The following is a 24413-nucleotide window of genomic DNA, read 5'->3' as shown; positions in this document are numbered from 1 at the left end:
CGTGTTCAATCATCTAACTCGGGTTTTGAGTGAGCCCGCTTACGAGTGTAGCCATATTTTAGCCCGTGTGTCGGCGAGCTTTAGGTTAAGTCATAAATGAGATAGGCACAATAGGCACAATTTTGATGATAGTTTTGATAGGTCATATCAGTTATAGTTGAGGGTGCACGAGCTGAGGAAGTTGCAAAATCTTTTTCAGCGAAGTCACGCTCAAGCTTGGTTGATACGCTTCCATCCCTCTGCGGTTTAGATTGATAACTTCTTTTGCTACTTTGTCTACATGACATTTCGAGGCGTGTACCGATTGAACAAAGGGGATTGTATCACTTGTTTCAGAGATCTATCTATATATATATATGTAGATAAATAGTTATATGTGCCTGAAGAATCAGGGCTTTGTTGTACGACATCCGACTCTCGAGTTCATTGACAAGGCTCTTTCCTCAGCTAAGGTATTTGGGTGATACCCGGTCCATTGACCTCTTTGAGCGACTAAAGAATTATTATTCGAAGGCTTCTTTCACCGAGAATAGCAGAATAGTTCAAGCAGTGGCTATGCAGCCCCTGATATCTTACTTAATAATCTAGGAGTCGGTCGCAACCGAATGTTTGCAGTCACAATCATCGTCAACTTTTACTTGACCGTCAACGACATCATCACCAAATCTTTGCCCCCTAATTTGCAACAATTGCCCATAGTTGACCTAGAAGTATATCTTGCGTTATCGACTGTTAACTCCTGACCTACGCCGTGAGACCGCCTCCCCATTAAGGACTTCACTCTATAGCCCAGTAGCCTTCCTATCAATCCCATCTGTTGACAATGGCCATGCCTACCTACAATTCCACTGGAATACGTCGCTGGATGGATGGCATGTCTGGTATTATTGAGGACACAAACTCATCCGACAGAGAGTTTCCAATCTCTCCCGAAACTGACCACACTCAAATGGCCTCTTCTCGTACCGCTTCAATCGTCGATCATGCTACTTCTCGAGACGAATCACTGGCAAGCGAACCTAGAGAAATGCTAGCTCTGACGACAAGCTCAACATGCACCAAACGCTCCTCGCAGTCTAAGGACGGGACTGAAAACGGAAGTTCTAAGAGACGTAGATGCAGTAACATTGCGTCGCCTACACTGATGCAAAGCCCATGGGAATCTGCAACTGGCTGCCATATGTACCACCGAAACAACATGAATCATCGCCCAAAGAAAGTGGAAACCATCATCTCAGCTTACTGGCCGGATATTCGCGATGACTATGCCAGATCTCTTCAGGACCCGAGCATCAGATGTAGCATTCCTTGTTCCATTTGTCATGAGAACTGTGCAGACGAAAATGCATCTTGGCACTCTGGCTGGGAACTACCTGTCATCCTGGCTTGTGGCCACATGATTGGGGAGAAATGCCTCAAGTCGTGGTTCAGATCGCGAGCCAAAAATGATGAGCCAAAGGACTGCCCCATGTGCAGAAGGGTACTCCAATGTTCCGAATGCAAAGGGGCCTTCATGTTCTCAATCCTTTGTCATGATTCGTACGTCCCAAATCTGAAAACCAAAACCTACAGCGAGAAGCAGCCCATGGAGCAGACCATTTGTAACGACTGTCAGGCGGAGACTGACTTCGGGAGTCGCATTCTCCAGGGCGAGCATCTTGCCGAACCATTTCCCCGTGGCGGCGCCTCTCAGCACATGTTAGATTGGTTCCGCCAAGTAAGAGATGAGTTCGAAACCAAAGTGAAGTTGCGCCTGGGTGACGGAATGCGACCGATTGATGTCTCCGGCGCTATACATAAGGAGATTTTCGCCGAGATGGAATCGTGGCTGTATTTTCTAAAGCAGGATGTGACCCACAGAGTGCAAGGAAGAATCGCGAAGATTGAGACAGAGCTGGACGAAACTCACTGGTGGAACCGTGCTGGGGTGGTGAACGAGGAGGAAGAATATGGCATCACCCCGGGCTATTGTAGCCGTTGGCAAGATGGTGATGTTCACTATGACGAGGGCTACGAGATCTCTAATGGCCGCTGGCATGGCGACGAGGATCACACTGAGGACGGAGGCTATGATGCCGGTAACTACACCTGGTAAGGTTGACTGAAATCCTCAACTTTGCTTGTCACGTAACATAACTAAAAGCTAGAGCATTGTTATTTGTATGATTCGATGGATGAAACAAAACTTTTATAACAAACAAATCTTGGGATATGTGTGGCCGCAGTGGCACACGCGTGACGATTGCAAGTAGTGAACTCTGACAGAAATTTACTTCATCTATCCGTTGGTAGTATCCCGATCTCCATCCGCTCCGGTGGTGCAGTTAATCTGGAGTAACTTATTGTCCAAATTCTTGCACTCGTACACAGGCGGCTTTCCACTCGGCACTGTGACGGTGACGTTCTCCGCGCGGATATTGCTGCACCGCTATATCGTAGAACTCAAGTTAGTGATGTGTCCGATAAGTCAGCATGCTGAAATGAAGTGAGCTTACGTCTGCGGCACTGCAAACAAGGCTTCCGGCTTGCGGGTCCAGCTTGGTTGAGACCGTGCCATAAATGTTCTTGAGAGTAATGTCGGTAATTGTAAGGTTGGCCTGAAATTACTTTGGTCAGCACTTGATACTAGTACAAACGAGACCACAGAGAGGTATTTGACCTACTGGGAACTCTTCGCAAAGTGTCTGGTTCTTCTGTCCGTAACACTGCGTGATGGTGATGGCCCGGTCGTTGTTGATGTTCTTGAAAAGGTCATACGTCACGTTTCTGACACGTCCGAGACCACCCCCACCATTCAGAAGCGTCTGGAACGCAGTCTCAATGCCAGGCCAGACTTTGATGCGAGCGGCATCGCTAGCGTTGGCCATGGTTGTGTTGTAGATACAGAGGTTCTCGACAATATCGGTCTCGCCCTTGTACTGCCCCAGGGAGCCAACACTCATGCCGTGGGAGCCAGTGCAGTCTAGGTTCTGGACGACAACATTGGTACTGTTTGGCTTGAATGACACGCAGTCTGCAAAAGCCACCAGCATCAGTTCACGAAACAACAAAGGTGATTTCGACGTTCAAGCTGCAAGCAACCAGAACATGCATGGTCAGACTTACCGTCTGTGTTAATAATGACTGAGTTTTGGATTACAATGCGATCGGATCGATAAGTGTCCCAACCATCAGAATTAGCAATCTTGACACCATTTTGACTCTGTTCCAATCACGTGAGTTCATAAACCATCTTGAGCTGTGCATTGTTTGACATACCTGAGCTTTGAGATCCATGTCACTGATGATGACATCGGTGCTGTTCGCAATCAAGTTGAACCACTGATGTCGTTAGTCGGGAACAATCTCGATTTGGTAGGCATGACTTACATTGGGAGGATTGCGCATCCGAAGGTGTGACATTGTCGCCCCATGAGCTCCGTCGAAAGAGAATAACATGGGCCTCAGGAGCTGTCGTAATACAAGTTAGCACACATTTCGAAAGGTTTGATAACCCAGCATACTCACACTGCTATTGGTCTGAATGGCCTCCCAGTATGCCTGACCGCGACCGTCAATGACAGACTTATCGTTTCCAAGATCACCATAGATGTTGATATCCTCGCCGCCAAACTTCCAGAAGACTGACTGGTTCTGGAAAGCGAACTTGAAACTATTGTCGGCCCAGTAGAGGGGATCATCATTGAACTGGATGTCGCCGGTGATTACTACGTCGATGTGCTTCAGGAAGGTGAGGTCCAACGGAGAGCTGACCAGGTAAGTCTTATCGAACACAACCGTTCCGCCGTTATTGCACTCCTGGAAAGCTTTGAGGATCTTGGGCGCGTCGTCCTTGCCCTCGGTGCAGCTCGGCTTGATGTAGCAAAAGCGATCTTTGTCTCTGGGAGGTGAGAATGGCATGGCCTTTCCAGTGTTGTAAGGAGCAGGCTCAACCTTAGGGCGCTTGGGAAGCTCATCCTGGGCCGAGGCAATCGACAACAGGCCCAGGGCGGCAGCCCATAGAGCCGAAGAGGTGGTCCGCATCGTAGACAAGCTTGCACACACGCAAAAACGACAGAATGATGTTAGGAACGGGGGAGCACCATGACTTCAACTTCAGTCTCAATTCTCGAACCATCCGTCCTCAAATACCCCAAATCCCTTGAGCTTAAGTTTAATGAGATGTTACCGGCGGCGGATCATATCATCATAGTTCCCAGATTGAATGCAACAATACGTGGAAGATTTGTGGGGTTCTTGTAAGGTCCCTCGGCCGGTCGGTAGAAGATTTCGCGGACCGGGGTGCGGGCAACATGCTGATTCTTCCCCAAAGAAAGGTCCCTTCAACCTGACAAACCCCTTGCGGCTGAATCCTTCTTACGCTTCTCCGCATATTTGATCCATCTGCGCGCGCGGGGTAAAAAGGGATGCGGAGAAACTATCAGGGGCAACTTGGCGAGTCAATTAGCGAGCCGGTGGGTGTAATTTGTTTTGCGTTTCTGGTCTTGGCGTGAACATGTTCTTAGATAACACAAGTAGAAGGTATTTTCTAAACCGCCGAACTCTAGGCATCATCATCCTACGGCAATCTCGGGATACGAGCTTGGCCTAAAGTCAATCGTTCAATTGCAGTGTGGGCCATGGCATCCAAATATCTGCAAGGAAGTGGAGGGGCATCCAAGGTGTAAGTAGTATCAATATGAGAATATGCAAGGCAAGCCCGTGAGTGACACATTTGTAGTGATCAAGGTCAGTCTAAGTCCCGGGATTAGTAGTTTAAGTTTGAAGCGAGCAAGTCTATTCAGTGCAAATTGAACAAAACAATGACGCCTAGAATCTCTTGACTCTTGACTAGAAGCGTCATTCTGCTTCATCGCCTGGAAGATGCGTTTTAGGGATGAGGGGGTCTTCATATTGAGTTGAAGCATGGAAGGGCAGGCTGCTTTGATGTGTTCTGGAGTACTTAGTCAGTTAGGTAGGATTTAGCATAGGGTATATTAATATCGACAAATGACATATTCCTTCATATTCAGGACATATAATCTGACAACGTTGAGGAATGGAGGAGATCTAGAAGTTGAATACTATTGAAAATCATACAAAAAGAATTCGCTGCTAGCAGAGGGGTATTAAATGTTGTAGAAATCAGCCGGTCGACCTTGGTCATTACCCTAATATCTTTCCTCTAGCCCCAAGACCTAATCACATTATGATTTCCTCGCAACTCATTTCCCCGCAAGACTCAGATATTACAGAGTTTGCTTCTCAATACTTCGGTATAAACAAGTTGGAACAACAACGGCGGCAATTATTCATGATCCGCATGATTGCGGCATCCATCAGAAGGTAGGCTGCATGCGGGGCTAGGCTTTGTTTTGACTCAGGGAACCCTTGTCCGATAACGTTGGGGCGGCGGTGGCTGCTGACGACGTGCTGGCCCATTGAACTTGGGTTTCCATGCGTCGTAACGATTAATGTGATAAGTTGGCGGTGGCGGCCCTTGTGGCATCTGGACGTACGGCGGACGCCGGCCGGCCCGGTCCGGATGAACAGATGTTGGCGCCCTCGGCGTCCTAGGCCCCCGGGACCCGGTAAAGCCGCTTTCGGAGGAAGAGTCATAGTCGTACAAGGAGTCCCAGTCCGGCGGCGGTCCTGGTCTTCTCTTATTCTGAGAAATGCAAAACCAAGCAATAAGAGCGATAGCAACGAAAGCGACGATGCCGCCCAGAATGCCCCCTATCTGTGCGCTTGATAGGGATCCGCTTGATCGGTCCGGGGGAGGTGGGTCCGCGGTCGGAGCAGCGGCAGAGGGCGGATCGGCCGGGTTACCATCGGAGTATGATGTCGGTGGCCCGCTGCCTAGCGTAACGTATGTGACGAAAGTTGAGCTTGGTCGGTAGATCGTCTGAGTTATGACATGGAAACCTGTCTCTCCCTGTCGGGCAGCAACGGGAAGAGGGGTTTCGCGGGGTTGCAGCGTGATCGGAGTGGGAGAGGTATGCATCGCTGACGGGATCTCATCAGATTGGTTGGTAAGCGGCGTATTCGTGATTATTGGCCAGGGAGAGAAGATATTACTTGGTGAGATAAGACGAACAAGTAACTGAACGGTGAAGTGTGGCAATGAACAATGAACGACCCGGTTGAATGTCAGGAAATCCAAGAAGCCACAGAAAGCAGGAAAAAGGGAAAAAAGTGCAAGACGTCTCGTTCTTATCCAAGGATTCAGAAGCAGGCTGTGGTCCGCAGACAAAGTTGCGTACCATCTTACAATTCCTCACGGGTGCCAAGTAGCATCCAGCGCATAGGTTCATCGCAAGGCCAAGACTAGGCAAAAACGCGACTCCTACGAACTAGCTGCAGCGACACAGGCAACACCACGCCCCAGGACACTTCGGATAAGACGCCCAAGACGTGACTAACCTTGTTTTGACACTTCTTTGCCCAGAACTGTCGATGTTGTACGGCTGCGCCTAACACATCCAGAGACCTGCAAGCAGACTGCAAGCCATTGAGGCTGTCCAGTGGGAGACCGACAGCGTGGTGTCATGAACATGCAAAATGCGCACATGATTCTGCCAGTCAACACTTGAGATAACTGGGGGTTAGAGACCAGATCCACCAATGAGCTGAGTTAGTTGGGCTGAGGTGCAGGAGTTTTGATCAACCGAACCAATGCCCTCGAGTTGCGGACAGCCATTAGCAAGTACCGCACAGCAGTCAGACATCGTATACACACCCACACGGGGGCCGGCCCGTCATGTTGGATCTGTGTGGGTAAAACCCTGGCCTGGAGTGCTCATGTGGTTAGGTCGAGTGAGACACGGTGTATATCAACCACGGCGGCATCTTAGTTGCCGGACCTCCTTCGCGTGTGCGAATTTGGCCCCCAACTCTCTACCAAGACTAATATCAACTCACGCAGGCACTAACGCAGTCATTGCATCAATCCAGTTTGGACAAGAGTATGTCCGTCATCGCGCTCACAGAGATAAGACCGGAAGGACGCGGCAATTATTTGAACAAATCCCGACGAAGTTAATTGCTACCTCAACAGGTGACGCGATGCCGGACCTCATCGCTACTATTTCCAGGTGTCGTCACGTCCTTGATCGTGCTCGATCTATCCTTTGCACCCGCGAACCCAAGGCGTCATTTTGAATCTCATTTTTGTCCCCCAAAGTTACACCACGCCTGAAAATTATTACATGCCCCCAAAAGTACACGAACGAAAATCAAGAGACGAAATCATCATGCCAAAGTGCTAGAAAGCGCGTGCGCGCGCGGATTGCCGGTTTAATAAGTCCGCGGTCAAACTGTGAAAATTCATTCAGAGACTGGAGAACAGAATTGCGTTCGATCAACGGGGGCCAGGCGAGCGAACTTCAACCTCTCTGACAGAGTATCAACGGCAGCATCTGTGAAGTTATGAGTCAGCTATTTGTTCTGTTTCGTTTCATCGGAGAAAAATCATCAAACTTACTTTTACTTCGATCGGAGTTTAGCACGATTACGCGACGGCTCTCCTCCCCTCGCGGAAAGGAAAAAAAGACAATGTTCCCCCTATTTCCTCCTCTCAGCTGCGCCGGCGCGGTTCGGTTGAGCCGCAGCGGTAGGGTTGTTGTCGACAATGATACCGACGCCGGCACCTCCCTCGCCGTTTCCGAGCTGGATCTTGGGGCCCTTAACGAGTGCAGCCTCTGCGAACGTGAGGGCACGATCGAAGCCACTCTGGCGCTTCTCCACCCTCTTTGTAGTATCTCGGCCAGCCACAATGCCTTGTTGAGCGGCTCCGGGCACGCCAACGCCGGCAGCGGCGGCGGCAGCGGCTGCTGCGCCTTCGCCTCCGGCGGCGCCTCCCTTGCCCTTTCCAGCCTCCGCCTCGCCTCCGAATGTGAGCGCACCATCACCGACTACCAACGCAGGGGAGTATGCGCCGAGGTTGATGTTCAGGGGTGCGGGGGCGGCGTTGATCCCTACGGCCACGACGGCCAGGGTCATGAGGGTGCTGGTGATCTGCATGGCGAAAGATTGGAAGATTGAATTGAAAGATAGGGTATCGTGTGTCGGCGCAGCCGGTGAGTGTTTGTCTCCTCAAGAGGTATTATTAGGAAGTAGTATTGAAATGAAGGGGTTTCCTTTGGTGGAGGAGAATCGAAGAATCAGAACAAACAGCACAGCTGAAGTGAGGAGGAAAGTAAAGAAAGATAACGGAAAGACAGGTAATAGCACACGCGTCAACGAGTGGCAAGGCAAGGTGGGAGGAAAGAGCGTAATGAAGGAAATCCCCACGGAGCGCCAAGAAGAGGTTCAAATACCTGACGTGGAGAACCACGACCAGATCCAGAACCTGAGCCAGTAAGAGAGTGTCAAAGGTGAGATGTTGGAAAGTGGAGGATGGCACAAGAGAGGCGCGGAAACTATACCATTCGGGGCTGCGGCGCCGTCATGCGTGTCAAGACCTGCCGCTGCCAAGGCCAAGCGGCTCTATCAAAAATAGAAGCTCTTCCAGGTGCCTTGAACAAGAGATGATAGGTTCTTGGGCGGCCTAAACACCTGGGACTAACAGACACACGGACCTTGAGGGGTGGTTTCCGGGTTGGGATTCGAGGAGAAGGATTGAAGAGCCGCGGGTTGATCCAGGGGGGCCATGTGGTTTCCATCGATGGTATGGTGATGGTGGTGGTGGTGGTTACGCGGGATGTGGTGGAGAAGTGCGTCTGAGCGGAGGTGAAACGGTCCAAGTCCCAAGACCTTCAACGACGAGGGCTCCCCGAAACCATATAGAGTCTTGGCAACTGGGCTGGATGCGGCCCAGGCTTTCCTGAGAGGCGGCTTCTTTGTACGGGAGCGCTGCATATTCTCTTCTGTTGCCCACGTTGTTGCGAGGTAAAGATAGATGAAGCTGATGTTTTACGTTGGGGCACGAGGGGTCGTCTACCGAGGATACGATCTGCGACCTGCCGCAGACTAGCAGCTGCAAAGCCGTTTTACTATTCACAACGCCGACGAGAGATACCAGTGAATTACTTAGTAGAAACATGCTGTAGTCTACACTTGAATGCAATGGTCGCCAAGATATTTGCTTGCCGAAGGCCAAGGACCGGGCGTTTCCCAAGACAATTGGCTTGGCCAGCGATCGGGATACCAAGACCGCGCCCAAGACTTCCAAGAGATCCCATTCTACGACCGTAACTACACAGAGCATCTACTCGCCCGACATTGACGTCGCATACGAGGGTATGCCACCCTAGCGTCAAGACCGCTTCCCCGGCGTGGACGCTGATTGGACCGGGCGACGTTTATTCGAAGCCGGGATCTAAACCTACTCCTACACTGACCCAAGTCGACGGAGTCAGTCAAGACTGGATTTGATGCATTTCCACTCTAAAGCAAAAGAACTCGCAATGATGATCTGACATTGACAGCTCTTGGTAGAAAGAAGCTCAGAACGATCTTGTGCACGCCGAGAAAACTCTCCTAATCTGCTGGGTGAACGGGAGGCCCATGTCGAACTTGACACTCTGATGCATTGACTGACCGCTAACGATGGGAGACTGGTCGCTGATCGTGTCTAAATAGGCTAGGTTGAGCCGTTCCACAGCTCTTCCTTGCAACGGCGCGTGCCACCGGCAGAAACACACTTGGGTGTGAAACCTTGCGTCAGAAAATTTGTGTCTACGACAGCCCCTTGAGTCTTGCAGTGTCTAGCTGACTCGGGAGCATAAAACAACTGCGATCCCACCGGTGATTGTATGCACATGCAGAGTCGCATGCGAGCTCCCCTTAACTTGCTGGATTCGGCTAGAGAATGATTGATTGCCACCATCACGACATATTGAATTAGCACATGTGCGAGCTTGGTCACGTCAACAATGTCATGGCTGGAACTGAGGCTGGAAACTGGTCTTGGTGTGGTCCAAGTGTTTTCAATGTGGTGGGCAGTGTTCACGGATGACTGTATGTAACCATTAGCAGGTTTACGGCAGGCAGGGAACCTACCAGCCCGAAGCCAGCTTCTCTATGTGAATATCATGCAATATGGTAGTGCTCTGTAATAAGAAGCTGTAGACAATATTGTCTGGGAGGTTGAACCGGTTCCGAATCATCTAGCGATCTTCCATGACGTCCGGTCTGTCTAAAGAAGGAATCGGAGATTTACCATTTGGCCTGGGCACCCATGACTGCCTACGCGTTTCACGATGACTAGCTTGAACAGAGAGAGAACAACTGCGGCTAGTATCGACAGCAAGTCCCAGGCTTTTCCTATCCTTATAACTGTGGAACATAAGAGCGACCGTCACTTGCGGTCATCCTCCTGCACCTGCATAAGCCTGTATGCCCAAGGAATTATGGAGATCTACATATTGAAGCTTTTCGACACGCCAAGAACTATCTAGTTTGACGCCATCACTTTTCAGAATGGCTGAAAATACGATCTGACACCTTGAGAATGCAATTTGAGGTACATCAAACTCGGATGGGTCTGAGAAAGACCTCGGTATGAAGGTAGTCAGATTCCTTTCGGTCTAGTCTACTCTTGCTATGGTCTCTGGTACATATGCTGATTCAATCCTGATCTTCTGTTTTCCTGCCATGTCCCATTGACTCATCCCCTTTGGTTCGCTACCTAGCCTACCCGACCCTCACGCGTACTTGACGATTCATAGCATGTACGAACCTTCGGGACTCTTAGGAGACATGACGCCCCGTGTCCAGCATCTCCACCCAGGCGTCCTGCTTTTTCTGTTCAGCAGTCGGCGTCAGCCAAGTATATTTCTGATAGATGTAATCACTATGCGCAATGTCTCGAATCTGCTTCATAATGTTGTCCAGCGCAGGTACACGCTTGTAATCGCTGTAATCTTTCCCGTCCGGTTTGTGGTCGTACCCGGGAGCCCAAACCGCGCGAGACCTGGTCTCGCTGAGTATGGCTCTCATTAGCGAATTGGTCGCTCTCTCGACGCGCAGAGCGCGGCATCTGAAGCAACACGAAGGGCGGGAGGCGCCCTCGGGGGTGGTAAGAGGGAACTTGTCGAGCTCTGCCATGGTCCTAGGCAAAGGTAACCCCACCATGCCTAAATCCTGGCAGCTCTGAGCGCACTGCGAGTAAGGGCCGATCAAACCCGTACAGTAGGGGCACTTGGGTTGACCGACGTTGTAGAGATTCACAATGTGTTTGACGCATGCAACACACAGGATGTGGCCGCAGACGAGGACCATGGCCCGATTCGAGTTCTGGCCGGGCGTAGCAGTCATGGATGTTGAGCATTTGGGGCAAGGGGCGGCGAATTGTTGAAGAGCTGTGTCCGAGGTCATCCAGGACTTGATTTCCGGCCAAAAGACCTTGCGGACCTCTTCACGTTTGTCAGACATGGCGGCCGCGTCCGAGGGTACGAGACGATCGATTGGACCTTGTCCAACTGGCATGTATGGCTGCACGGGCTGTTGGGGTAGGTATCCGGACGGCATTGGCGGCTGCGCGGCCTGCTGAAGTGGATATCCGGCCGGCTTCTGTGATTTCTGGAGGCTCTGGGGCGGAATATGGTGTGGAGCGCCGATAAGCGGGCGGCCCGCCGGAGCTGATGGATTCGAGTCCCATCGGTTGCCGGTAAAAGCATCGTTGCCTTCGCCGATATCAAGAGACTCGTTGACGGATCCTGCGACAGAAGGGGCTCCGTGGCTACATCCGCTGCTGGCCTCGCCTCGACCTCCTCCAGAGCCTCCGCCAAAGTGCATGTTGCGAAGCTTTTGTAAGGTTTCTCTGTCCATTTTGTAGGGGGTGTTGGCCGCTCTAGCTAGACGGATATTGGAGTCAGTTGTTGAATGCAAGAGAATCTGAGACTGTCTCGATGAAATCGTCGAGAAGAACCAGCAAGCTGGGACCGTCGAGTCATTTTATGTGAATGGTGTTTTCATCAACTGAAGACATTGATGCTCCCTAGTTGGTTTCAATTAGCTGCCTGAAGTGCTTTGTGTCGCTTAGGCGCCCTTCTTTCGACGGGATGATTCCCGGTGCTATTTGGTAGAATCGCGAAAGAATAGGACGGATCGACCGGCGATCTTTTGACCATAACCGTCCTTACAGCCAACTTCGAGGTAGTCTCGGCCTTGTTGCTGTTGCATCAAATTGCATCAGGAGCCAACCGGTTGCAGTCTACAGCCATCAAGATGGTTCGCTGCGATGCCTTGCGCTGTATCCCCGAGCTTCATAAGTCTTCTTTCTTGGTCTCGGATCTCCTGCGTAAAACAAAAGAAAAAGCAACATTTTTGGTCTCACCGAACGTCGCGGAACCACCGAGCTGGGACTGGAGTATGGTCTCCGGATTTCGCAATCCCAGTGCCCTTGCAACGTCAGACGTTGTGCAAGAGCTTGACTGGGGGCTTCTTGATCCATTGGGATGCTATATTTTCGGGGCGTTTCCCCATTGTTCCAACGGTTGTGGCGAGTACCGACTGGGGTGGACTTCCGAGTTCGGGCGGTGGGCGATTAGTGTCTCAGTCTCGACACTTTCCGCTCCCAGATCCTCGAACACCGTAGCAAAGAGCCGAAAGATGAATGCCAATATGCTGGGCAGAAGGCTTTAGTAGAGATGGGCAGTCCGAGTTATCCAGCCCAGCTTTCCTCCGCGTAAGCTTCGCCATGGCTTGGTAGAAGGCACAAGCCTGGAATACTTGATTTAGCTTTCTTCTACTCAGGCCAAGCAGCAGTGGTTCCACGCCTGTGGGACCCGCCGAGCCGCTGGTTTAGTGGACTCAGGACGGGAATTATGTTATGGAAACTCAAATGCAGCAAACTTGCCGTCATCGAAAAATCCATTCACCTCAGCCCTACAGCACCGAGTCGCCAGCAAGTTACTGACGTCAATCTCGAATTCGGATGACCCAGACCGGCGCAACGGCGGAATGCTAAGGAATGTTTCCCTTGGCCTATGTAGTGTCTCTACATTACAACGCGTCACCATCGAAGAGACCTTGGGGGGATGAGTGCCCTTTAAGTAATCCTTGAGCCACTGCGTGATGCCTGCCAACCACCCTGCGACGTTCTTACTTCATCGATACCCCAAAGATACCCATTGAGCAATCAAAAGGGCCTAATTTCAATACCCTTGCTTCCATTACCCTATAACAAACTCTTCAACTGAAACATATTCAATATGTCAAAGAAGTACCCTGCCCCCGATGCGCCAGTGGTGCGGATGATAGTGCTAGAGACCGACAACCCTCATCCCGACACCCATGCAGCGAAGGGTAGCTTCGGAGAAATTCTGCACAATCACTTCCAGCATGCTGGCGCTGAACACGACCCGCCGCTAGGAGTCGATACGGACCAGAAGTTCGTGGTGGAGGATAAGGGAGGCACAGTCCCAACATTTGAGGATTTCGACAGCTATCAAGGCGTCTTAATCACCGGAAGCATGTATGACGCACACGGAGACAATCCCTGGATTCTCAAGCTCCTCGCAGTTCTGCAAGGTTGGTCACCACCCAAGCCACAGACACCCGCAACCAGCAGCACTGACTCCGGACGACAGAACTTTGGGAGCGCCGGCCGGATCTCCACTTGAGCGGCGTGTGCTTCGGCCACCAGCTTCTCAACCGGATGCTCGGCGCCGAAGTCGCACCAGCGCCCTCGGAAGACTGGGAACTAGGCCACTGCCGAATCGATCTTTCGTCGGTGGGCAAGCAACTTTTCAAGACGGAAGATGATCATGTGCACCTCCACCAAATGCACCAAGACCAAGTCGTCGCACCGCCTACCACCGAGAGCTCCAAGGGTCTATTGAAGCCGCGCAACAAGGTGGATGTGTGGGGTCACAGTGAGCACACCAAAGTGCAGGGCGTTTACATCAAGGGTCGGCTATTCACTTCGCAGGCGCATTTGGCGTTTGATGAGGACATGGTGAAGAGACAAATCCAGATGAGGGTTGATAGTGGTGGCATTCAGGACATGGAACATGCGGATCAGGCAGCGGAGACAGCGCATTGGGAGCATGATGGCGACTTGGTCGCTGCTGCTATCCTCAGGTTTTTCCATGGCGACGATGATGAGATAGAGTGAACGTTGATGAGACGTGAGTCAGTTTATGTGTATGTGGGTAGTTATTGCCCTGTCGTTTAGTGGCTTGAAAAATTCCGAAGTTAATTCAGTTATAATTGCGTTCGAAAAACCCCAACTCAGGCTATCGTGTGTATAGTGATATGTCGAAGGCGGATGAACATATCCGATGTTTCTTCCTCACATCCAAGCCGCGGCTCAGGTATCAAACTTACTATGCAAGTTTTCTCAAATCAAAGATTTGGAAAAGACATTGATGTGTTGGCCAAGTTACCTCTCGTCTGTGTAGGCAACCGGCACGACACCTTGGCCCTCTTGGAACTTGACGGGAGGGATACGCCCTCGCCGATCTTCCCTTTGCGACCATTGAAAGACGATCTTGGAAGTGTTTCCGATGCTTAAGCGGTGATTATGCTCGTGAAAACGAATCATTCACACATTGAATCCCACAGGCATGCAGCGTTCCATCCGTACTACCTTGAATTGCACTCTCCGGCATGACTGCTGTGGTCAGCGGCTATCATCATAGCGCGTGACTACATCCGTCAGCATCAAGCTTGAAGAAGGTATGATTATTGTACAGCCCTAAATATAGATCGTTGGATGACTGCAGAAAAGAAAATCCGTGGAAGGAATCCTTGACGCACATATAGAAAGGCGGACTTATTCTCAATTTCGCAAGGCTGGTGTCACAACTGAGTGTCACTATATGCAACACAGCCCCCTTACAATTCCATCGTCCCGCGAGATGTCTCCAACACTTACAATTCCTGGAGTCCGGACAGAGTTCGTGTACAGAAAGCCACCGCCAACGCCGGAGTTCCTCGACACTCCAGTCAACCTCTACTCCGATGCAGACAACTACAGAGATAAGCGCGAAGTATTTGTTCGCGATATCCGCCCTAATATGTTTCAGTTCAACACAGAGAATGATGGCCTGGAGTTTCTGAAGCATGGAGTTGATATCAAAGACTGGTCCAATGAGGCTGAGGTTCGGGAAGTGATGCTGAGAGAAACGGAAGAGTTACTGAAGAGACAGTGAGGACTTTTGCTTCAGTCATGTTCTCTGCCCTTTCGTGATCGGTCGATGAAATGGCTGATTGTGTTTGGGAAACAGTTTCAACTCCAAGAGAGTATACACAACTGTTCAGCGAATTCGTCACTCCGACTCAAGCGGAATCAGGAAGGATACTACACCAGTCTACTCTATCCACGGCGACTTGACCGTTCAAAGCGGACTGGAACTCTTGGAGAACACTATAGCGAATATGGACCCTCTACCGAAATCTCTGCCTCCCAAGGGCCGGGTTCTCCTAGTTAACGTATGGAGGCCACTCAAAGTCATCAAGCGTGACCCGATTGCTTTTCTAGTGCCCAGAAGCATCAAACCCGAAGAACGACATGCACAAATCTTCTCGCGGCCTGAGGGCAAATTCAAGGTCTTTGGGAAAGATGCCCAAGACTTCTGGTTGGATACCGCTTCGTACAGCAAGGAGCATGATTGGGTGTTCCTGCATCATCAACAGCCAGATGAGCCAGTCTTGTTCCTTCAATGGGATAGTGCCGGATTAGAGAAGTTCGAGTCGAAGATGGCTGTGTTTCATAGCTCTTTTAAGGATTCGAGATATGTGAACGACACAGAGAGGGCAAGTATTGAGATGAAATGTCTCGTTTTCTTGAGCGAGTGAGATGGGAAACCATTGACAAGCCTGTCACTTGATGTCAGTAAGATTGTTCCTTATATCAATGCCGTTGGGTCTACATAAGAATTGAGTGAATATACATATAATCCATGATCAATATCCAGGCTGCACGTTTGCATTGATCTCATATGCCTTAGAGCCGCGATAATAATCTCAGACCACAAATATCATTACAGTTTACTTGAGCCAGTCTTCGCCTTGCTTGGATCTGACCAAAGCCTTCCTTGAGTCTCTCCTCTGTCTAAGGCATCAAGTCCCGCCGGAATCTCTGCGAAGGGAATCTCTTTCAGTTCAGGCTCGATTAACTTGTTAGCCAATAGCTCAAAAACATCTCTCAAGTCCTTTTCGCTCGCTCCAAATGACCCTATCAAACTAACACTACGACCAATCAAAGCGTAGCTAGGGATGGTGATCTTGGAAGCTGCAAGTCCCACAACCACGACTTTGCCCCCTTCGTTCACTTTCTCAATGGCTTGTTTGGTTGTCTCCCCTGTACCGGCAAAATCAACAATGGCATCAAATTCAATATCCGTAGCGTCGTCGAGGCTCTTGAAGCATCCACTGGCACCCAACCTCTTTGCTTCTTTGAACTTTGACTCGGATATGTCGATGCCGTACACTTTGGCCCCCTTCAGGACTCCAAAACCGAGACCAGACATCCCAAGTCCACCGATACCAATGACACCAATCGTCATGCCCGGTTTTGCAGCGGCTTCGATCACCACAGCGTGATAGGATGTCGCCATGGCATCGGTCGCCACCGCAGCTTGAGAAAATGGGAGGCCGTTCGGGATGTTGACTAATCTTGCTGCTGGTGCCAGCACATATTCTCCATAGCCACCGTCAAATCCAAGACCAATAGCCATTGTCCAGTCTCGAAGTTTGATTGGGTAAGAGAAAAGACCGACAGTAACGCGATCGCCGGTTTTGAACCCATGCACATCGGGACCGAGAGCTGTTATTATTCCGGAAACTTCGTGGCCGAGAGTAATAGGTCGCTGGATAACCCCATCGATGCCTTTCAATATGTGGCAGTCTGAATGACATAGTCCAGCTGCTTTGACTTGTAGCTGAACCCAGCCCGGGCCGGGTTGAGGAATCGGTAGATTTTGAAGTTGTAGGCCGCCGCCTTGCTCCACAAACTGAAATGCTTGCATTTTGATAAACTTGTCGTCCAGGCTCGAGTCCAAGTTGGCGCGTCAAACATTCAATATCAGGTGGAGGTCGACCTATGCCGAGATTTTATGCTTATGAGGCGGATCTTCACCCCGCATTTTAAATACCACACCGAATCCCGCCGGAGTGACGTTTACTCTCCGGGGGTGGCACGTGTGACAAATCATGCAACATAAGATGCGACGCCAGCCGAATCTAAGCTGCGGTCGAGCCAACGGCTGTCGTCTTACAGCGAGGAGTGAATATTGAACCAGCGGACTCGGGTCCCGAAAATGACACCGAGAGCTCGGCCGGGGCAACTATGGCTACCAACGGCGTTTCGCGGACTTCCTGACGCCGCGACCGAGGCACAGTCATGTCGGATAATGCCCACTAATTCCACGTGGTTCGGGCGATTCCCACTTGGCCCTACCTCTGAGCTCTCACTATCCATGGAACTTGAAGTTTGACTCCAGAGCAGCGACTAAGCATCACGGCAAGCTTCGATAGGCAGCGCCAATGGGGTTAGAGGCGGCATTCCCGGGCATGCCAAGGACACCGAGGGGAAATACAAGATCGTTTAAATTCGTGAGGCACACCGGCGTCAAAAATTAAGAAGCTGGCGACATTGCGTTATAGCCTGCTGGTTTTGACGTAAATAATTGCAACATCAAGGAAAACTCCGATATTTCTCAAGTTGATAATACACAAAGTCGCTCGCGAAATGCCTGTTGGGACGCTGTCTTTGAAAGCGGACTCTGTTCCCATTTTTTCACCCCCGTACCCGAAACCGCCAGATCCATACAGTTTTGCAATCGATACGATGCTGTGCTTCACCTACCGTGTTGCCGCGTCTCGAGTTCGCCATCTCGTCCCTAGCGTGCTAGAACTCGAGGATGAGCCGCTCATGTCAACCTCAGTTCTCGATTATGGAATGAGTCCCGTGGGTTCATACAAGGAATTTGTCCATCAAGTCGAGGTGACGTACAAGAATGAAAAGTTCATGTACAGTCTCATCTTGATTCTTGACAACGAAGCAGCCATATTCGCTGGACGCGAACAGTACGGCTTTCCTAAAGTCTTTGGCGAGGCCGACATTGAAACGAAAAATGGCACACGACTCGTTCAAGCCAACGCGCAGAGGCCAGCAGGGCGAACGGTCTTTGAATGCGAATTCATACCCGACCGTCAAATTCCTAGTTTGCCAACATCAGAAAAATGGACCCTTAATCTTCGCAGTATCCCACAGCCGTGTGCAGGAACATCGCCTGCCATCCAAGAGCTAATTCCTTCAAAGATGGACTGGAGGTTCACCGAGATCTGGGATGGTCATGGCCAGATTATATTTCCCCGACGCTCTGCGCTTGATCCTTGGTGTGGATTGGATATTGTACGATACGAAACAAGCTTCTTTGCACGGGGTGTGATTGGTGAGCTTCGATGTCGTGGTGAGAGTTTTCAGGTTTAGAAAGCCGGGGATCACTCTACAGTGGAAGTCAGTCGAAGCAGTTCTTACTACTTTACCCCAAGTACCTTAGACATCGATCTGCGAATGTCAAGATCTCGTAAAGACCTCACCTCGGAGCACCAGCATCAGTCGTAGCATATGGAGATTACCTCCCGCGGACTTTAAGCCTAAAGCTGATTATATTTTCTATCTCGTGTGTAATTTGAAGAGGGCGTATGTAAACATTTGGTTAGCTCGGACCTAAACCTATAGACATTCCGGCCCAAGCTAACCGATATCGCGGACATATTCGCACTAGCCGTGCCCCGCCATCCTATACGTACGGTCTTCATCTCATCTATGCACTATGGGTGCCATCGTAAGCGCGCCCCGTGACCAGCACCTAGTTGCGGAGGCGCGACTAAAGAACGCGGTTGCGGCCGCCCCGGACGGATACAAAATGAATACGCGCAGCCAGTTCGTGGCAGGACATCTCTGCGGCATAGCAGCACGTCATCTCGGTATGCTGGCCACCGCCACCCAGCTGAGCCAGGTCGCCTGTGCTGCAGATGTGTCGGGAGATGCCGCTATCTAGAATCGTCATGAATGGCTCCCTAGCCTGGTCGCGAGCTCGGTCTATCTGGGCTGCCTTCCCGACGATCTCGGTCCCGTCTTCTCGGTGGTCGACTGGTTGCCTTCGGACATCCTGGGTGAAGCAGTTCTAGCTGGCTTTTGACGAGATCAGTGTCAAGAATAGAAGTGCTGGTGCGAGGTTCTTCCATGTGCGGAACCCAAGGGTGGTATCGTGACTTGAGATTTTGCCTGCCATATAATCGGCGATGAAAAGCGGTCAAGCAGCAAAATTGTCACGAAACAGGAATGGTATCAGCACTTGTCAAGCACCTTTCCACGTGCTTTCTCACGTGGATATCACATTCTCTTAGTATATAGACTGCTCTCAAGTGCTCTTCTAGACGGGTTACTTCAAGCCACTTTAACTCACTTCATATGCCCATTGCTGCGTGCCATAGCTCGTGACAAAAATCGATGTCGTATCGTCAAGGTTCTGGCTACAGCGTCTAAAGGGTAGTGCGGCCGGGCTGGGCTTGGAGGACGCCGGACTTGTGAGAGCGATCCCGGCCGTGAAGCTGTACGACTTCCACAGGCAGATATTCATGGAGGGGGGGAGTGAGCCGATGCCGGTCAACAATGCCGTCGCTACGAGCGGATGTTGCGTAGGCTGTCGTCTGTCACGGAGAAGGGGGTGGCTAAGTGGGTTCGTGAGCGACCGTGACTTACCTTACCTTACAGAGAGTCAAATTGTGAACATGATTATTGGAGGCTGTCAAGTTGGACGATGCAGGGGATGAAATTAGGTGTGGTCCTTGCGAGTTGCCAGGCCCATCACGATCGGATGCAACGCTTCAGATATTGTGATCGCATATCATCAGGGGTCTCTCGTCCTGTACGGAATGAGAAGTACGGACAAAGCTCCCAGCACAGGTTAACAACGAGACGGAGCTCGGGACCCAGAAGAGGACCAGGGTTCTGAAAGTGGATAGAATCCGAGCCTTCATGTATCAGTCACATCCGCAGTGCGAGTCCCGAAGAGTTGATGTGCCTTTGTCCAACAAACTTCGTTAACAACTCCGGGCAAGGATTACTTCCGACCTTGCCACATTGGCGCATCTTCATACCGGGTGCGATCCTTCATCAATTTTCTTACCGGACCACACAGCATTTATTTCTCAACCAATGGGGATTCTTGTTCTCGGACCACCTTTCCGAATGGGTAAAAACTTGCAGAAGCGAAAGAAGTGAAGAATTCTCTCTGTACCCATTAGCCGGCATGAGGTTGCATTCAGGAGCATCGTGCCGCACGAAGAGCCATGTCTCCCAGTGGCGAGAGAGACATATCTTAGCAAAGCACGACAAAGGTAAGCCGACTATTTTTGTGAAAGAGGCAAACAAACTGGTACATCATCGCGCTGAGGTCCCAAATGATGGACGAGACAATTAGAAGAATCCGGACAAACCGGCTCAACGTTCACAACTATGGAGAGCTGGTGTACATGACAGTTGTCACTGTGGTCTTCTTGATCCCCCGCCCATCGCTCAAGCTGTCCCGCAACTCATCCTTGTCCTCACTCATATCACTGTCATCGCCCCCGGTCCTAGCCGCGACGGTGGTTGTTCCAACAGGCCGAGCGGCGTATGTCTCCAACTCGTAGTCATTCCCTGCCCGATCTCTGGGGTTCCTGGGAATCTTCTCGCCGCTGTCTTCGCCCGGCTTGGTCGGCCACTGAGTGTTTGACAGGGTCTGCCAATTACTTCCACTGCGCAGCGTGCCACGGCCATAGTATACTCCTCCTGTTGGCGCTTTTGATCCCTTCCCGTAGATGCTGCCCAGGAAGTCCTTGAATAGAGGTCGTAGAGTTGGCAGACTTCCAGCTATGATTCCGACATTGGCTTCGATTACGGTCCACGTCTGGATATCTCGCGAATCCCAGGTTGGATCGAAGGCCCTTCCATAGCTCGTGACGATGTAATAGACTTTGGCGCAAGCTGCTGCGCATGCAAACACGCCCAGACCGAGCACCATCATAAGGGATATTCGAACTCTTCGCGGGACGTTGAGGCTCCAGAGCATAGGCGCGGGAATAGCTATTCCGAACAGAAGGTCGGTGAGTATGTTCATCGAGGAGTTCGCGTAGGATAGGCCCTTGATGGTATTGACATCCCAGCAGGTTGCTTTGACGTTAAAGTCCCAGAATGCTCTTACATCGGTGCATTGAAAGATGATGGTCTGTGACAAACACTTGTTGTTAGGACGTAAGTTCTCAATAACATCTTGATGGTACGGGGTAGCTACTGACGAAAACGCAGGCGATTGTGTAAGCAGTCATGAAGGCCATGACACCAGTGATGAGGTTCTTGTACAGCCTTTTGGAAGCGATTCGATGTAGAGATGACCCAACGGCAAGCTTGACCAAACAGATGGCGGCAAGGAAAAGGGGTTGAGAAACGAAAGCCATCTTCATCGCTATCGGATAATCGTTCATGAAGTCTATGTCTCCTACATGGCGGCCAACTCCGTGAAGAACCTGCACGATCAGGACACCTTGACCTGCAACTGCGATGGCCATCGCGGATGTCATGAACCCGTCCTTTCAACTTACTGTCAGCGTCACAGGACCAAGGCCAGACATCAAGCCACCCCAAATGTGCAAACTTACATCGAATCCAAAGCTATGAATCATGCCAAGGCGCACCCAAAGGCGAGCTGCTACGACAATCAATGCCACGCAGGTGACTGTTAGTGTTGCTACCAACACCGTGGGTCCCTCATTCTCCCCCGGGTTCGAGACAAACTCCATTCTCTGAGCAAGTGGATTGTTTGAAATGTGGCATTGGACGACTGAGAAAGATGTCAACACCCAGGTTTGTTTAGAGGGAGAGGGGCATTGATAAAATTGGCCATCCAAGGCACGCCGTGTCTTCAGGTATGCGGCAACGCATCATCGACTGATGGAAGACACAAGCCTGTTCATCGGATTCTCGCCGTTGGGATGACACCGGGCCTCAGCGCCACCTTGGCACTTCGCCTCCAGCCTCGAAATTAATTCCAGACTCCGGCGCATTCAACTGAAGCTGCAAGTACTTGCAAATACTCATCGGCCCATCTCTTCGCTGGAGCTTCCTTTCCGGTAAGGTCTATGGTACCGATGGATCTTGCGATAGGAAGTACCAACAAAAATCCTTCGCCCGAGTTTCCAGTCATGTCGGTTGTGCATCGGAGCGTCTGCAACGCACCCTTTTCTTCCGTTGGTTGGTGGCTTTCAAATTGGCGAGATGTAGCAAAATGTTGTGATACCGGGATTAATAACTAGGGGTTTGACCCTCTGCAGGATGGGATGATGGTGCCCCTGGCTGCGATTTGGTCGTTGAGACTAGAATATGCATAAAGTCAGTATCTTTTCGACTCACAGCCCTTCTCCGCCTATTCTGGGGTCGGAGCATGCCTTCAGCTTTCATTGCTGGAGCCGTTGGATAAATCTGCACGGCATCGGGTTCGACGCTGCATCAGGTAAAGAGTCTTACATGGGAATTTAATACCAACACACCAACTGGCCCGGACCGTGGGCCGATTCCACAACCCCGGCTTCGACCTGCATGATGAAGTCGGGTAATCCGCCGTCTTTCCCGCTGTCCCGGCCTTGGAAGCCAAGATTTGCCAAAAGGCCGACGGGTTTCCTTCCTGGTAGAGTGGAACCAATTACATCTTAGACCAACACGTTGATCACGGCTGAGAGATATTTTGCAGGAATCTTACTTCTGAGATATACTTGGGTTGGGCTGGTGGCGATGCAAATTGGACTTTTTTACGCGACATGATCCACCAAAGCATCCTTGGATATCACGTATGAATAGAGCACCAACAACGAAGTGGCAGGGAACCGGTCGACTTCTTATCTTGGCCACTCTTGAGAAGCGGTCTTTTCCGACCGGATGTGAGTCGGAGGAAGGGTTATATATCTGCCACACGGCGGGCGCTTGTCCTGCAGAAATCTTCTCCCTCACTCAGCCAGGACTCTAGCTCCGGGCCACTTATTCTTGCGGCCTTGTTCCCTTGTCCCACCCTGCCGACATCATCATGCACGCTCTTTCCCTCGGTGTCTTCGCCCTCCAGGCGGCTTCAGCTGTCCTCGGAAACCCACTTCCTCAGACCGATGACGGGGCAACTGCCGCTGCTGAGAACGTCGATCAGCTCGCGGCTCTCGCTCAAGCTGCCTACCAGAAATCAGAGGAGATGATCCAGAGCGGTGAAATTCAGAAGCGTGGAAGTTCCTGCTCTTTGGGAAATATCAAAATCCGCAAGGAATGGTTAGCCCCGTCCTGTTCATGTTCACCATGTGGTTCGATTTGCAACTGACATAGATCTAGGGGGTCGTTGCAGAAGCAAGAAAAGCTTGACTACATCAAAGCCGTGCAATGCCTTCAGTCAAAGCCCGCGCTGACCCCTTCTGACATTGTTCCCGGTGCCAAGACTCGGTTCGATGACTTTGTCGCCACACACATCAATCAGACTTTCACCATCCACTACACCGGCACGTTCTTGTCCTGGCACAGACGTTTCACTTGGTTGTACGAGGAGGCACTCAGGGAAGAATGTGGTTACAAGGGCACTCAACCCGTAAGTTGTCTGCGCGTAATACCATGGTTGCCATCGACTAATCTGTATGGAAGTACTGGGACTGGGCAAAGACCGCCGTCACTGGTGTTGATAGTTCTCCGATCTTCGACGGTAGTGAGACATCAATGTCTGGCAATGGAGTGTTCATCCCTGATCAGGAAGATATCATCCTCACCAACCCTGACGGATCGGAAGCGGCTCGTCTTCCGACTGGAACGGGAGGTGGATGCATTACCTCCGGTCCTTTCAAGAATATGTCCGTGAACCTCGGCCCTCTGGCACTCTCACTTCCTGGTGGAGGTAGTGAGACGAACCCGGACGGGTTCTTTGCCTACAACCCCCGTTGCCTGAAGCGTGACCTGACTACTGCTATCAACCGGAGGTATTCCAACGCTTCTGCCATCCTACACAACATTTTGGTTCCTCAAAACGTCGACAAGTTCCAAGTTGAGATGCAGGGAGATCCAGAGTCAGGTACCATGGGCATGGGCATCCACGGAGGTGGTCATTTCGTGAGTCACTCCATTACTACTATCCAGTGTTTATCGTGCCACAACTCTAACACATTTCAGACTCTTGGGGGTGACCCTGGAAGAGACTTCTTTGTTTCTCCTGGTGATCCCGCTTTCTACCTGCATCATGCGCAAATTGATCGCGTCTGGTGGATGTGGCAAATGCTGTCACCCAACGCTCGCCAGTTCGCTGATGATGCTGTTATGGGAACCAACACATTTTTGAACTCGCCTCCTAGTGCTAACACGACTCTTGACGATGTTCTCGAGTATGGATACGCTGCTGGTCCTCCTATCAAGATTCGTGACACAATGAGCACTCTTGCCGGACCGTATTGCTACGTCTACTTGTAAAGATGGGTAA

General features: G+C 50.9%; 12 protein-coding genes across 12 annotated transcripts; 5 read left to right on the top strand and 7 right to left on the bottom strand.

Annotated features, from left to right (window-relative positions):
- Positions 1 to 823: 823 nt before the first annotated feature.
- BDP55DRAFT_631343 (uncharacterized protein) lies at positions 824 to 2095 on the top strand (the record flags this gene model as incomplete). Its single annotated transcript, XM_060572271.1, has 1 exon — positions 824 to 2095. One exon carries the CDS (start codon positions 824 to 826, stop codon positions 2093 to 2095), a length of 1272 nt encoding a protein of 423 aa, XP_060430178.1.
- Positions 2096 to 2156: 61 nt separating this feature from the next.
- Positions 2157 to 4445, bottom strand: BDP55DRAFT_703711 (exopolygalacturonase). Its single transcript, XM_060577976.1, has 7 exons — positions 3508 to 4445; positions 3370 to 3450; positions 3259 to 3321; positions 3106 to 3202; positions 2664 to 3013; positions 2496 to 2597; positions 2157 to 2428 (listed from the first exon to the last, which is right to left on the bottom strand). Exons 1-7 carry the CDS (start codon positions 4021 to 4023, stop codon positions 2279 to 2281), a joined length of 1359 nt encoding a protein of 452 aa, XP_060430177.1. The 5' UTR covers positions 4024 to 4445; the 3' UTR covers positions 2157 to 2278.
- A 525-nt stretch (positions 4446 to 4970) lies between these two features.
- Positions 4971 to 6321, bottom strand: BDP55DRAFT_661925 (uncharacterized protein). The gene has a single exon (XM_060574764.1). It carries the CDS (start codon positions 5981 to 5983, stop codon positions 5360 to 5362), a length of 624 nt encoding a protein of 207 aa, XP_060430176.1. The 5' UTR covers positions 5984 to 6321; the 3' UTR covers positions 4971 to 5359.
- Positions 6322 to 7542: 1221 nt separating this feature from the next.
- On the bottom strand, positions 7543 to 8001 carry BDP55DRAFT_631340 (uncharacterized protein; the record flags this gene model as incomplete). The annotated part of the gene is made up of 1 exon (XM_060572270.1): positions 7543 to 8001. The coding sequence occupies one exon, from the start codon at positions 7999 to 8001 to the stop codon at positions 7543 to 7545; it is 459 nt and encodes a 152-aa protein (XP_060430175.1).
- Positions 8002 to 8506: 505 nt separating this feature from the next.
- On the bottom strand, positions 8507 to 9076 carry BDP55DRAFT_110154 (uncharacterized protein). The gene has a single exon (XM_060565378.1). It carries the CDS (start codon positions 9020 to 9022, stop codon positions 8672 to 8674), a length of 351 nt encoding a protein of 116 aa, XP_060430174.1. The 5' UTR covers positions 9023 to 9076; the 3' UTR covers positions 8507 to 8671.
- Positions 9077 to 10462: 1386 nt separating this feature from the next.
- BDP55DRAFT_110143 (uncharacterized protein) lies at positions 10463 to 11957 on the bottom strand. The gene has a single exon (XM_060565377.1). It carries the CDS (start codon positions 11749 to 11751, stop codon positions 10672 to 10674), a length of 1080 nt encoding a protein of 359 aa, XP_060430173.1. The 5' UTR covers positions 11752 to 11957; the 3' UTR covers positions 10463 to 10671.
- Positions 11958 to 12673: 716 nt separating this feature from the next.
- On the top strand, positions 12674 to 14136 carry BDP55DRAFT_609148 (GMP synthase). Its single transcript, XM_060571156.1, has 2 exons — positions 12674 to 13455; positions 13515 to 14136. The coding sequence occupies exons 1-2, from the start codon at positions 13137 to 13139 to the stop codon at positions 14039 to 14041; spliced, it is 846 nt and encodes a 281-aa protein (XP_060430172.1). The 5' UTR covers positions 12674 to 13136; the 3' UTR covers positions 14042 to 14136.
- A 650-nt stretch (positions 14137 to 14786) lies between these two features.
- BDP55DRAFT_728021 (uncharacterized protein) lies at positions 14787 to 15726 on the top strand (the record flags this gene model as incomplete). Its single annotated transcript, XM_060579389.1, has 2 exons — positions 14787 to 15076; positions 15156 to 15726. 2 exons carry the CDS (start codon positions 14787 to 14789, stop codon positions 15724 to 15726), a joined length of 861 nt encoding a protein of 286 aa, XP_060430171.1.
- Positions 15619 to 17049, bottom strand: BDP55DRAFT_661918 (chaperonin 10-like protein). Its single transcript, XM_060574763.1, has one exon. The coding sequence runs from the start codon at positions 16896 to 16898 to the stop codon at positions 15912 to 15914; it is 987 nt and encodes a 328-aa protein (XP_060430170.1). The 5' UTR covers positions 16899 to 17049; the 3' UTR covers positions 15619 to 15911.
- Positions 17050 to 17485: 436 nt separating this feature from the next.
- BDP55DRAFT_110120 (uncharacterized protein) lies at positions 17486 to 18511 on the top strand. Its single transcript, XM_060565376.1, has one exon. The coding sequence runs from the start codon at positions 17621 to 17623 to the stop codon at positions 18362 to 18364; it is 744 nt and encodes a 247-aa protein (XP_060430169.1). The 5' UTR covers positions 17486 to 17620; the 3' UTR covers positions 18365 to 18511.
- Positions 18512 to 20376: 1865 nt separating this feature from the next.
- On the bottom strand, positions 20377 to 22008 carry BDP55DRAFT_581225 (uncharacterized protein). Its single transcript, XM_060570823.1, has 3 exons — positions 21580 to 22008; positions 21220 to 21510; positions 20377 to 21149 (listed from the first exon to the last, which is right to left on the bottom strand). The coding sequence occupies exons 1-3, from the start codon at positions 21718 to 21720 to the stop codon at positions 20397 to 20399; spliced, it is 1185 nt and encodes a 394-aa protein (XP_060430168.1). The 5' UTR covers positions 21721 to 22008; the 3' UTR covers positions 20377 to 20396.
- Positions 22009 to 22934: 926 nt separating this feature from the next.
- BDP55DRAFT_609140 (uncharacterized protein) lies at positions 22935 to 24403 on the top strand (the record flags this gene model as incomplete). Its single annotated transcript, XM_060571155.1, has 4 exons — positions 22935 to 23227; positions 23288 to 23537; positions 23591 to 24049; positions 24110 to 24403. Exons 1-4 carry the CDS (start codon positions 22998 to 23000, stop codon positions 24401 to 24403), a joined length of 1233 nt encoding a protein of 410 aa, XP_060430167.1. The 5' UTR covers positions 22935 to 22997.
- Between the last annotated feature and the right edge of the window lie 10 nt (positions 24404 to 24413).

Source organism: Colletotrichum godetiae (genome assembly GCF_030913485.1).
Source record: "Colletotrichum godetiae strain CBS 193.32 chromosome Unknown BDP55scaffold_18, whole genome shotgun sequence".
In the NCBI taxonomy this organism is placed as follows: Eukaryota; Fungi; Ascomycota; class Sordariomycetes; order Glomerellales; family Glomerellaceae; genus Colletotrichum; species Colletotrichum godetiae.
Note: the sequence above shows the minus strand (reverse complement) of the source record. Positions and strands in the feature narration are given on the sequence as shown.

Coding starts and splice junctions, on each gene's coding strand:
- BDP55DRAFT_110143 (XM_060565377.1), bottom strand. CDS start 11,751: ATGGACAGAGAAACCTTACAAAAGCTTCGCAACATGCACTTTGGCGGA.
- BDP55DRAFT_661918 (XM_060574763.1), bottom strand. CDS start 16,898: ATGCAAGCATTTCAGTTTGTGGAGCAAGGCGGCGGCCTACAACTTCAA.
- BDP55DRAFT_110154 (XM_060565378.1), bottom strand. CDS start 9,022: ATGTTTCTACTAAGTAATTCACTGGTATCTCTCGTCGGCGTTGTGAAT.
- BDP55DRAFT_110120 (XM_060565376.1), top strand. CDS start 17,621: ATGCCTGTTGGGACGCTGTCTTTGAAAGCGGACTCTGTTCCCATTTTT.
- BDP55DRAFT_609148 (XM_060571156.1), top strand. CDS start 13,137: ATGTCAAAGAAGTACCCTGCCCCCGATGCGCCAGTGGTGCGGATGATA. Junction 13,456..13,514: donor GCTCCTCGCAGTTCTGCAAG/GTTGGTCACCAC, acceptor TCCGGACGACAG/AACTTTGGGAGCGCCGGCCG.
- BDP55DRAFT_703711 (XM_060577976.1), bottom strand. CDS start 4,023: ATGCGGACCACCTCTTCGGCTCTATGGGCTGCCGCCCTGGGCCTGTTG. Junction 3,322..3,369: donor GGATGCGCAATCCTCCCAAT/GTAAGTCATGCC, acceptor TAACGACATCAG/TGGTTCAACTTGATTGCGAA. Junction 3,014..3,105: donor AGTCATTATTAACACAGACG/GTAAGTCTGACC, acceptor TGGCTTTTGCAG/ACTGCGTGTCATTCAAGCCA.
- BDP55DRAFT_581225 (XM_060570823.1), bottom strand. CDS start 21,720: ATGGAGTTTGTCTCGAACCCGGGGGAGAATGAGGGACCCACGGTGTTG. Junction 21,511..21,579: donor TTCATAGCTTTGGATTCGAT/GTAAGTTTGCAC, acceptor GTAAGTTGAAAG/GACGGGTTCATGACATCCGC. Junction 21,150..21,219: donor ACACAATCGCCTGCGTTTTC/GTCAGTAGCTAC, acceptor TGTTTGTCACAG/ACCATCATCTTTCAATGCAC.
- BDP55DRAFT_661925 (XM_060574764.1), bottom strand. CDS start 5,983: ATGCATACCTCTCCCACTCCGATCACGCTGCAACCCCGCGAAACCCCT.